Source organism: Camelus bactrianus, chromosome 32 (assembly GCF_048773025.1).
Source record: "Camelus bactrianus isolate YW-2024 breed Bactrian camel chromosome 32, ASM4877302v1, whole genome shotgun sequence".
Lineage (NCBI taxonomy): Eukaryota > Metazoa > Chordata > Mammalia > Artiodactyla > Camelidae > Camelus > Camelus bactrianus.
Window position 1 is genome coordinate 6981573 of NC_133570.1, and position 12882 is coordinate 6994454.

A 12882-nucleotide genomic window follows, 5' to 3' on the forward strand; every position below is an offset into this window, starting at 1 on the left:
ATGCTTAGTTTCCTGAGCACCTGCCAGCTGTGGTGACAGAGCTCTTTGTGTTTATATCTGAGTGTGGAATTTGATTTTTTTATATGATAGGTTAAGTGATATAAATCAAAATATAATCTTTAATGAACTAAAGGCAAAATACTTTTTCAGGTTTAAAGTTAGTTTGCACATAGAGAAAAATTTAAATTTAGTGCTAAGGCATTCATCATTTTATCCACAAATATTGAATCATGAGGGTATATATATTGTTATGTGTTTCTAGATGAGTCAAATGACAACTATAGATTCTTAGATAACAAGATTCTTAGATAACAAGAACCGAGGCAGGAAGAGTTTTGTGTGAAGAATGATCTGTAACCTGAGAAGATACTGAGCTACTTAACAAACCATTATTCAAGGATGCTAGAATTTTTTAAAAACCTTTTTGTAATGGAAAAATTTAACCATATACAAAGGTAGAGAAAACAGTTCGATAAACTCTCGTGTGTCCCTCAGCTATAGCAGTCATGGCCACTCTTGTTTTGTCTAGACCCCCAGCCCCAACTGGATTATTTTGAAGCAAATCTTAGGCTTCATATTATTTCATCTATAAACATTTCAGACTGTATCTCTAAAAAAATAAAAGCTTTTGAAAAACAACATACCACATTTGAAAATTTTAATAATTCCTTAATATTGGGAAATATCCAATCAGAGTTCAGATTTCCTTGTCTTTTTTTCTCTTTCTTATTTTCTATTTTTTTTAGCAGCTTTGTTTTCATTAGGATCCATATAGGATTTATACACTGCATTTATTTGATACACTTAAGTCTCTTTTAATCTATAGGTTCTCTTCCCCACTTATTTATACATTTATTTAATCATTTTCTTGTGATTTACTTATTGAAAAAACTTGTTTATTTATCCTGTAGCATTTGCCATAGTTGGTGCTTTACTGATTGCAACCCTGTGGTGTCATTTTAAAACATTCCTCTATTTCCTGAATTTCCTATATATTAGAACTGGAAGCTTGAACAAATTCTGTTTTTAAATTTTTTGGTAAGGAATACTTTCTAGGTGGTATTTTGTACTTTTCATTTTGAGGGAATAATGTATGGTTGTCTCTTTTTTTTGTGATGTTAGCAGCCATTGCTTATCATTGCCTGTCCATTAATTCCATTAGGGATTGGAAAATGTTGATACTATGATTACTTCTTCATTTATTAGCTGGACCACTTCTGAAAAGAAACCTCCTCTCCAACTATTTTGTTACCCTGAGTTACAGTTTATATAGGAGAGTCAGGATACATGCTCTTTCTTACCTTTATTTATTGGTCTTCAAAACGCATTTGTTTCCTCAGTGACAGCAATCAGTTAGGGTTAAGTGATCAGTTAGGGTTAGTTTTTAATTTTTTGGTTGCATGTCTGTTTCATGTTATTATGAATCATAGATACAGTAAAATTTGATAAGTTTTAAACATTTCCCTTAATGATGCTCAGATTGCTCCATTAGCTACTAGAAGGCTTTTCAAGTTAACTTCTGAGTCCTTGTACGATTGTATTTGTCTTTGTTGATGTCGTTGCTTTCTAGTATGATTATTTCTAGGCTCATCTTTTACTTTCTTACACTAGTCCTAGAATTAGACTTTCTTCTACAAACCCCATTTGTTGTAGTAGGAAATGGTATTTACGCACCACAAACTGGGTATTAGGACTCCTTATTTCTGCTGGGATGGCCATTGTTTTTAGGTCTTTTCAGTGAACAGAGCTAGGAAGTATTTTTTCTTTTTCTGTCTCATTAAGTACACCGTGTATTCATACTAACCTTTCCAGTTCAGACTACTGGGTTTTTACTTAATCTCATCAATCTCACATCTTTCTCCTTATCCTACATTGAAAATTCTGGTTCTCAGTAACATCAACATAATTGAATTCATTATTTGCTTTATATAACATAATTCACCGCTCCAACATAATTCATCATTTGCTTTAATACATACTTTACACACAGCAGTTTCAAAATTAAAGTACTGGTACTACCACCAAAAATATGATTACTGCTGAAAATTATTTTTCAGTTTGTTTTGTCTTTAGGATATATTCCACTAGGGACTTATAATCAAATAACTGTTTTAAAGTCACTTGGAATAGTTCTTCTGTATGGTTATGCCACCAATTAAAACTCGATCTGCAAATGTGTTTATTTCAATTTTTAGGGATTACTTTTTAAGGATTAATATCTATACCCTTGTTTCTGTAGGGTTCTTGGCCTTTTTTCCTAGTTTTACAAACTTTTTATAACAGGAATATTTACTCTTTATCTAGCTTATAGATGTAACATTTTCCCATCGTTTGGGAAAAAAATTTGCATTTTTACTTTGCTCATGGTGTTCTTTTGCCATGGGAGAGTTCTTCACTGCTGTGAAATCAAATTTATCATTTTTTTCCTTTATTATTTCAGATTTCAAGTCATATTTAGGAACATTTTTTTCCTTCTTACAAGTTATGGAGAAATTTACTCAAGTTTTCTTTTTGGAATTCTGTGATTTGATTTTTTATATTTAAATCTTTGGTCTATTTAGTATTTTAGGGGGGAGGTTTCATATATGGTATTTATTGTATACGGCTATCCAGTTGTCCAATTTTCCCAATACCAGTTAGTAAAAAGTTCATTTTTCCCCTAATGAATTTGAGATTCTTCCTCTGTTTTACTTTAAATTTTTAAATGCTATTGGATTTATTTTTAGATTTTCTCTTGTTCCACTGACCTGGCTGTTTATGTACCCATATTAACTGTTTTAATTATAAAAGTTTTATAATCAAGTTCTAATATCTAATAAAACTATCCACCTTCACCCCTAGTTGCTCTACTTTTTCAGGGTTTTCCTTACAATGCTTATTTGTATGTTCTTCCAGATAAGCTTTATTATCAATTTGTCTAGCTCTGGAAAGAAATCATGCTTTTAAAAGTACTGCGGTTGCTTTATATTTATCAATTACCTCAGAGCCTGCATCTTTACAATATTTTCTTCCTATCTAAGAGCATGGTATGTCTCTCCATTTGTTCAAGTTTATTTTTGGGTCTTTCAGGATTGTTTAATAGTTTTCCTCATATGATTTTGGAACTTCTCTTGTTAGCTTATGCTTACATATTTTTTTTGCTTTTGTAAATGAGGGCTTTTCTTTCCTTATATTTTCTGACTGATCTTTGAAAGCTATTGATTTGTTTCCCGTAGATTCTTTTGACTTTTTTTAGGTACATAACCATATACTATGAAAATTCCACTGTTTCCTTTCAAATTCTTACGCTTCTTATTGCTTTCTCGTGTCTAATGGTTTGAGCAAATACCTTCAAGACAATGTGAAATTGTAGTGGAGGTGCTGGGCATTTTTATCTTGTTTCAGACTTAAGTGGAATATTCCCTCATATTTCTCTATTAAATAAGATCCTGGTTTGGGCTGAGGTTTATATTTATTTATTTTATTGTATTAAGAAAGTATACCATCAATTCCTATACAATCCTGACTCTTATCATTCCTCTCTTTTTTTGGCTGGAATAATTCTATAGAGAGAAACATTACTTCATCGCCTGTCTTTTCATTTTTTAAACAGGAAGGACAATAGAATTTTTAAAAGGGTTTGCACTAGAAATTTCCCCTCTTGTCAAATTTATTTGAAGAAAATATTTGTACTGTTTCACTTGAGAAGACGGCTAATGTTTTTCTTACACTAGTACAGCCATGGTTCATTTAAGGAAATCCCCCAAGAATTGCTAACTAATATAAAGTGCTGCGTTTATGGCTAAAAGCAGCCATCTGGATTGTGTAAACATTTGCATGACTCTGGTGAGTCAGATGTTTGATTTTGAACCTGCATTTTATTTGTTAGAATTCCCCAAATGTAATAGATGGTTTAACATTTCATTTTGAAAGCATGGACATTGAATTTAGATAAGATGACATGTGTCGTAGTTTTGAGAATAAAGCATTCTTATTTTCTTCCAATGAGAGGAAACCTACCATGCAGAAAAAAATCAACTTAGTGTTAGCTTCTGTTTACTTACCTAGAATATATTTTCATTAGCATTTGAGTGTTACTTGACAAGATTTTAATATTTTTATTACTATTGCATTTTTGTTTCTCTGCTGATTTGTGCAGTATTTTCAGGGCTTTTGTCCTCCAAAATATTTTTAGGTTGCTGTTTGATATACATTACATGCTCATACTAAATATATAACTAGTGATAATAGGTAGTAGGGCAAGCACTATTGGTCAGGAGAAGTCAGCCTGATACTGAAAATTTAGCTCAGTGAAATCTATAAAGTACATAATTTCACAAGATAATAGAAGGTTGATTGTATGTCTTATTTTACATTCATATTTAATGCTCAATTAGGCATCCATCATTTCTCGTAAAAAAGAAGCCAAAGCTGAGGAACTTCAGGAAGCAAAGGAGAAGTTAGCTAACCTAGAGAGAGAGGTGTCAGTAAAGACAAATCAGACCCGTGAATTTGATGGCACCGAAGTTTTGAAGGGAGATGAGGTAAGTTGAGGTATTTAATAGGACAAAAATATGAGTACTATTTTCATTTGAAACTATTAATGTTCTTCACTTTTTTAGTTCGACTGTCAATAATGGGAAGTAAATTTATTTTGTGGAGCCTGTTTATTTAAAACTGAAAACCCTTTGCAGTAATATTGAGATATTCTTAATATATAATGATAGAAATTTGAGTGATTTTATGAGATAGTGTTCCAAATTTTCACCTTTTAATTAAGTGGATTTATGCTGAATTTGTTTATTATAAGTATTAAGTTATTAAAGTAAAGTCAAATGAGTTAGAACTAACAGATAAGACAAATATTCATACTTGTTGATAAATATAATTCCATAGAGGGCTGAGAAAAATATCATCACTAACTAACTTTGTCAGTAATGTTTATCTGGCCAGTGGGACTAGCACTATTAAAATGTCTTCATTGTAGAGGCTTATAAATTTTAAAAATAGTTATGTTTTACATTGCTATATACTTTACATTTTGAACAATGCTTTAACAGCTGTCATTTCATTTATCCTTCTGTCAGGACCATGAGATAAGTGGGACAAGTAATGTTGTCATTTATAGATGGCTAAACTTAAGCACCAAAAATATAACCCCCATCTCCGTTTCATAAAGTTAGCTCAAGAAGGAGTGGATGAATGAAGCAAAATATCTTGTCTTCAGCTCAGTGCCTTTTTTTTTTTTAGCAAATCAAGTGATAGGTCATATTTTAATTCCTAAACATTGCCTCACTTTACCACTTGTTACAGCTTTTTATTTTTATATTAGCTACCAACCCTCAGCAGAAGCTACTTTGAAAAGCTGCTCCAATCTAAATCTCATTTTTGGCTTTGAGAAGTAATTGAATTCATACTGGTACAAACCGGCAGTGAATCTTCACTTTGCCAAAGACAGATGAATTGTTTCCACAGCACCACTTTTCTCTGGGGCTCCTGATTGTAGCCTCCCAGTGTGCCTTCTAGCTTATTGAGGAGGTAGTGGATTTCAGAAGTCAGCAGTTGATTGAAAAATTCCTTTGGCTTTTAACATCCACTTCCAGATTGCTTTAAGACATGTAAGTATTTTAAATGATACTTGGAAGCCAACAGAGTGTGCTTTGTGACATCCTTGCTATCCAGGAAAAAAAAAAAAAGATTAACATGGAGCAGTTTTGCTTTATAAGAGACCATACCCACTCCTAGCATTTTTATCTTTTCTTGAGGAAAATGCTGCCCAGTTGATAAGAAACACCAAATACTATGGCCATATTTGGCTTGAATAGTACTTATAAATTCAGTATTAGATATTCCCTCTATGCAAATATGAGGGAAAAGGACCTAGTATCAAGCTATTAGCTTTTATTTTTGACAAATTATGGTGAATAGGAGAAATATCTGATGACAGAAAAAGGTATGCTATTTTTTTTAAGGAGAAAGGGATAACTTTGGATATAATAATGTCAACTTAATTTTTAAATAATGCCTGGTCAGGAACTAGAACAAATCAAGTAAATCATTTGGCAGTTACCTAAAAGAACAGAATGTATTGGGGAACATTACGCATAATTTTATAAAGAACAAATCTTGGTAGACCAATTTTGTTTTCTACTTTGATAAAGTGGTAGACCATATGGACAAAAGGGAGGAAGTTTGTTATACTTAAAATTATATAATATAGCTGGACTTCACTGAGGTTTCATTTGGTATCACATGGTAATTACCAAAAAATCATGTTCTTTGCCACCCATCTGTTAATGCAGTTGGTGAGAGGGTATCAAGAAACAGTAGCATGGTGTTTGAAAAGAATACTATGCCAGGAGTCACAGAAGAATGATGAAAGAGAGGGCTGACATTCACTGAGCACTTTTAATACAGGCTCTGTGCTAAATGCTTTGCAAACATATATTTCTTTACTTCTTGTAAGAGATATTACTGTTTTTTCCATTTCACAATTGATTGAAGCTCAGGGAAATTATGGATTCACACAGTTGTGGCCAAGTGGCCACATGGGATCCAGTCTTTCTTACATATTCCTGTTGACCTTGAGCAAATTACTTCTCTATCTGTAAAATGGGAGTAATTGCACTTCATTGTCGTTAGGAAGAACACATGAAATAATGGATGCCCAAGCTTCTGAGAAACTCAAAGGCTAAATCAGTGTATGACATCTGGCATCCAAAAGTAATCATTCCCACATTATTGAATGTGGGAGAAACAGCCTAGTGGAATAGTTAAGAGCCTGGTCTCCAGAACTTGGTTTGAGTGCAGATTCTGGTTTTGTCAGCCCACCAGCTGGGTGACCTTGGGCAGGTTTCTTAGCCTCTTTTTACTCAGCTATAAAATGTGACTGTTATTAGTATATACCTCCTAGAATTATTATTGTGTGGATTAAATGTGTCAATACCTGTAAAGTCCTTAGAATAGCACCAGGTACATACTATATGCTAAATAAGTGTTATTAGTGCTTAATAATTTTATATATTTGTCATTTACTTGGGTGAAGAATTTGAAAGCTAGGAATATAGCTTACAGCTTAAAAATTGAAATTTGTATTTCCCAGATTGGGAGCAATTCAGTAGAAATAAGTATGAAATAGTTTCTGTTTGGATAAATAATTCACACAGAATCAAGATAGAATAAATTAGCACTAATGAGTTATTTTAGCTGCTGTTCACTGGGCAATAACTGTGTGCTCAATCTTGAACACTTTAAAAACATATCCTTGCTGCTGGTCGCACAATATGAATGCACTTAATGCCACAGAACTGTACACTTAAAATTGGTTAAAATGGTAAGTTTTATGTTAAGTTTATTTAGCCACAATAATATATACATACAATATATCCTAATTCATCCTCTTAAAAAAGCCTATGAGATAAATAGTACCTCCATTTTATAAGTGAAGAAACAAGCTTAGAGAAATTTAAGTAACTTGCCTGAAGTCACACACTGAGTTGCAGAGCAAGGATTTGAACCCAGATCTGAATGCCTCTGCAGCTGTGCTTCCTAAGTGAATACTGAGCTATTTTTTTTTTAATTTCTTTATTGAAGTATGGTCAGTTTACAATGTTGTGTTAATTTCTGGTATATTGCATAGTGATTCAGTTATGCATATATGTATATATATGTATGTATATATATTCCTTTTGATATTCTTTTTCATTATAGGCTGTTACAGGGTATTGAATATAGTTCCCTGTGCTATACAGTAGAACCTTGTTGTTTATCTATTTTATGTGTAGTAGTTAGTATCTGCAAATCCTAAACTCCCACTTTATCCCTCCACACCACACCCTACTTCAAGGCACCATTAGAATGAGTTAATTTTAAGATTCATATTTGACTCTAAATAGGACCACATTGTAGGCAGCCATTACTGGAAACGTTAGCTTGCTAAAAACTGTATGACAGCCATTTGTTTGGAAATAAACCTTCATTCCTTGATTATCCATATGTAGTTGATTAATCTTTTCTTGGAAAAATTTAGGAATGTGACTGTGTTAGTAAGAATAAGCATAGCAAGTATTATGCATAATTTATATTCCTTTGTCATTTTCTCTTCAAAAGTCAGTAAGTTTTTAAAGTTCAGTATTGAAATGTGCATTTTGATGCTTCCTATGGCCATTAAAGTTCACATTCCAGATGTTACATTTTGTCTGAGAATTTAAACTCTTCTGATTTCAGATGACAAGTGCTACAAGTATTTGTTCTTTACTAGACTTTTTCATTAGTGTTCCCTTGATTTTTCTTATTAATAAAAGATAGAGGGTAAAAATGCTTCTTTCCATTATACTTTGGCTACCATTTTAATATTTTATTTTCATCATATTGCCTTGTAGGCAATATACAGGAATAAGCACAGGAGTGTGTTTATCTCTTATCCTGCCAGACTTCTGACATAGGTAGGAGTTTCTCTAACAATTGAAATTATGTTCTCAGTGATAAAGATTTTCTTACCAGTCTAGTCTATCTTGATTTCTTTCTTTTTATTCAAGTATTTGATAGGTGACAAAAAGGTTATGTTTAGAGACTACAGTCTTCTATTATAACTAAAAATTGATAATAATGAATATCTAACTGTCCTTTGTATCTTGAATTTTTATATTGGATTTAAGTGCATAATAAAGTATAAATCTCATTGAATTGATATTCCTAAAGAATTTTGATTGCTATTATCTCTGAGATAAGTCACCCCCAAAATGCCATGGCACTTTGCCCTTGATCCTGACCTGTTTATTCTTATCAATAATATAGATTAATAAGAAATGTTTATTATGTAATTAGAGTGTGCCATACGCAATGCTAAGCTTATTATATACATTATCTCATTTATTCCATTGAACAACTCTCTGAGATAGATACGATTATTATTCCTAGTTTTTACAGATAAAGTAACTGTGGCACACAGAGGATTTATGCTAACTTACTCAAGGTCAGATTGCTAGTAAGTAGTGGTACCATAATTTGGATTGAGTAGTCTGGCTCCAGAACCCTTAATAATTTTTACATGACAGGAGGCTAGAAAGAATAGTCAGTCAAGGACAGATGATAGAATTGTGATTCAAAATCATCTTGGTAATTAGGAGCATTATGCTTAAGCAAACGAAATGCCATTAATGGGATTATAAATAAAATGTCATAGAATGAGTTTTATCTGTAGCTCAAAATCACCCATTAGTAATGCAGTCTTTAAAAAATCAAAATATTTTACTCCATTAATAAAAACGCAGTATCCTATTTATGCTAAAATTATGCCTGGAATATTATTTTACATTTTTGGCTTCATGTTTTAAGAGAGACATAGTCAAGCCAGTGCCTAGATGAAGGTGACTAAAACAGATGACAAGTCTGGAAACATTCATAAAAAGAATTAATTATGTATTCACTGAGAACAAAAAACTAAAGAGAGACATAATAGGATTGCATTTAAATATCAAAAGGATTATGAGGATAATGGAGTGCAGAAAAGGGTTAACAAACAGGTCTGAAACTATTCTTAGAAAAACTTGCTTGTAAGATTGGCCCTTGGCTGGCATCTGGGAACTTGGATTTTAGAAGGATTCCCACCATTCCTTGATAAGGATGGCTCATGTGCCTAAACTGTATGTACAAAGAGTGTGGTTTATGTTGAGCACCTGCTTTCTTTCCTTCTTGGAGTCTGGAATTTTGGTATGGGCTAGGCAGAGTACGCGTACGTGACCAGCCCCCAGTAGAAACCCTGGGTGCTGAAGCTCTAATGAACTTCCCTGGTTGGCAACATTTCACACGTATTATTATAACTCATCGTTGGAGGAATTAAGGGAGAAGACTCTTGGAAGCTTGCCCCTGGTTTCCTCCTGACTTCACCCCGTGTGCCTTTTCCGTTTGCTGGTTTAGCTTTGTACCTTTTCACTGTAATAAAACATAGCCAAGAATATGACTTTATGCTGAGTCCTGTGAGTTCTCCTAGCAAGTCATTAAACATCAGGATGGTCCTGGAGACTCCTAATACAGATGGATTAGTATTATTCTTGTTTTTGGATGGAATGTTCTTTATAGACCTATTAAGTCCATCTGGTTTAATGTGTCACTTAAGGCCAGTATTTCCTTATTGATTTTCTGTCTAGATGATTTGTCCATTGATGAAAATGGGTGCTAAAGTCCCCTATTATTATTGTGTTGCTGTCAGTTTCTCCCTTTATGTTTGGTAATGTTTGCTTTATACTCCTATCTTGGGTACATCTATATTTACAATCGTTGTATTTCCTTGTTGGGTTGATCCCTGTATCATTATGTAATGGCTTTCTTTGTCTCCTGTTATAGTCTTTGTTTAAAGTCTGTTTTGTCTGATGTGAGTATTGCTATCCCATCTTTCTTTTTGTTTCTATCTGCATGGAATACCTGTTTCCATCCCTAAATCAAACTGAATTCAACAGTGCATTAAAAGAATCATGACCAAGTAGGATTTTTTCCAGTGTATAAATAATAATAATAAAATGAAATAGAATAATTTTTTTAAAAATCAGATTATACAATTAATACTTGAATATATTCTCATGATATGAAAATCAAACAATACACATAAAACAAAAGTCCCCCTTGATTACGTCCTTCCCCCATTCCCAGCCTCTCAGACATTTTTCCAAAGAAAAACCACTGCTACCAGTTTTGAATACTCTTTCAGTCCTCTCTCTGTTGATAGATACAGATATAGATAATAATGTTTTGTGGATTTAAAAATATGAATGGTGTACTATGTGTATTATGCAACTTGCTTTTAATAACATGTCTTAGAGATTTTTCATGTCAGTAAATGAAGAAGCTATTCTCTAGAGGTTAAAAGAATCAGCTCTGGAGTCATCTGTGTGCAGATCTTTGCTCTGTTCAACCTTAACATGTTACTTAACTGCTCTGTGCCTCAGTTTCCTTGTCTATAAGGTGGGAATAATAACAGTCCTCACCTCATACGGTGGTTGTGAGGGTTAAATCAGTTAATATAACTAAGCAGAACACAACAGTGGCTGGCTTATAGGAAGCACTTCATAAATATTACCTACAGTTATAATAATAGTTATCTTGTACTTTAAAAAATTTAACTGCTATGTTGTGTTCTATAAAATGTATGTATAATTTCTTTATTCCCACCAAGAGTATACGAGAGGATCTGTTTCCTCTTTTACTTAAAACAGCACTTGATTCTGGATCTTTTAATTTTTTTGTCATTCTGACAGAATTTTGTTTTAATTTTCATCTTTCTTGATTGAGATTGAACATCTGTCCACATACATGTTTGGTCATTTATATATCTTTGGTCATTTTCCTGTTTATTTTCGTCACTTTTTCCTAATGAATTGAATTTTTCTTATCTATTTGTCATATTTTTATAAATATTCTGTGTATTAACTGAGGTAATTGGTATCTTCTGGTATGTCATTTGTCTCTTAACTTTGTATATGTTGTCTTTTGTTACACAGAGGGTTTTCTTCCCTTTTTTCCAGACACTTTTATTGAGATATAATTACCTTACAATAAACTGCTTATATTTAAAGTTCAAATTGTTACTGTTTTTCCAAGTTACGATAACTTTATGTATTGGGACAGCATTTGAATATTAAGTGTCCTTAGTTTTCCATAATTTGGAGTGTGGTAAAAGTGTTTACATAGAGATATTTTACTTTATGCAGGTTTTAGGGTAGAAGAGATAGAAAAAAACAGAGTGTTATAGCATAGTATAATAGTGATGTTCATAATTATGACTCTTAGTTGTCAATAAAAGGTTGCTGTGGTTAATATGATTTTAGAATAAGAAAGAGCTTGAGTGGCATCTCTCCCAGGAATTTTACCATGTTCATTTTTTCCCAGCTCATACCCCCACATCTCTGAAATATATTCCTACAGCACTCTGTTCATGTGTGTTGTAATATACAACACACTTAAGAGCACTTATTCAGTCTCTGCTTCCCCTAAGAAACCAGTAAACTCCATGATGGCAGGGCCATCTCTCTTTTTCACCATCATTTACTTAATAGCTGGCGTGTAGTAAGACGCTTGGTAAATGTCAGAGGTGGAAAGGCAGAAAACCTAAATAAAAGTATGTAATCTAATCTAGATACATAATTTTTCATTAGAAAGTTGGTAATATTTTAAATGTCTTGGCACTGAAGTGCCAAGACAAATTTATATGTAAGTCTTCATTATTATTTATATGTAAGTCTTCATCCTAACCATAGTTGTTTATTTTACTGTATAAAGTTATTTTTACATACCTAGCCAGAAACCTAACTGTGCATTTAATATGGTAGCTTGCTGTCAATTCTTTTGGTAAGTATGATTTATATCCTTTTATAGGCAACAATCTAAGCTTAATGACTTTGTTCCACTTAATAGAAGAGCAAAGAATGGAGGCTATACTTCTGTGCTTCTCGAAGAATAGCAGCGCCACATGGCTACTGATGTTTGCTGTCTTCATCACTTCGATATCTCTGAATCTCTGCTTTAATTATTTGAAAAGCAAAACAAAAAATTAGCCCCAATGATGCAGTGCTAGTATTCTTCTCAGAGCTGTCATTCAAATGAATGCATGCCTTTTGGGTTTAAACTTTTTAATAGCAACAAATGAACTTCTGGTTAAGGTTTCATTGGCATTTCATGCATTGCAAGGTTATTCCTGGTTTATGGTGTATGGGTTTAGAGTTCGTTGTGTTTTCTTCCCTTACCATTACAAGAAGCTCAGCTATTTTACAGTTCATGGCTACTTTAAAAATGTGCTTGATCAAATAATATGTATAAGCAGTTTCAGAAAGAGCCAACCAATTCATTCTACGGCTACTGACAGAAATCCTAGAGCTAAATTACAAAGATTATGAAATCGTCTTTAAATAC

General features: G+C 32.8%; 1 protein-coding gene across 12 annotated transcripts in view; it reads left to right on the forward strand.

Annotated features, from left to right (window-relative positions):
- IFT81 (intraflagellar transport 81) overlaps window positions 1–12882 on the forward strand; it is a 158273-nt gene that overhangs the window by 107926 nt on the left and 37465 nt on the right. For 11 of the 12 annotated variants that reach the window (XR_006720016.2, XR_012503708.1, XM_074356595.1 and 8 more), the window contains one exon: window positions 4377–4523. The exons of the other annotated variant lie outside the window; for it this stretch is intronic. Coding sequence is in view for 9 of the 11 variants with exons in the window: in XM_074356595.1 (XP_074212696.1) it covers window positions 4377–4523 (147 nt within the window). In the remaining 2 variants the exon portion in view is untranslated. The remainder of the gene's footprint in view (window positions 1–4376; window positions 4524–12882) is intronic. 12 annotated transcript variants of the gene reach the window in all.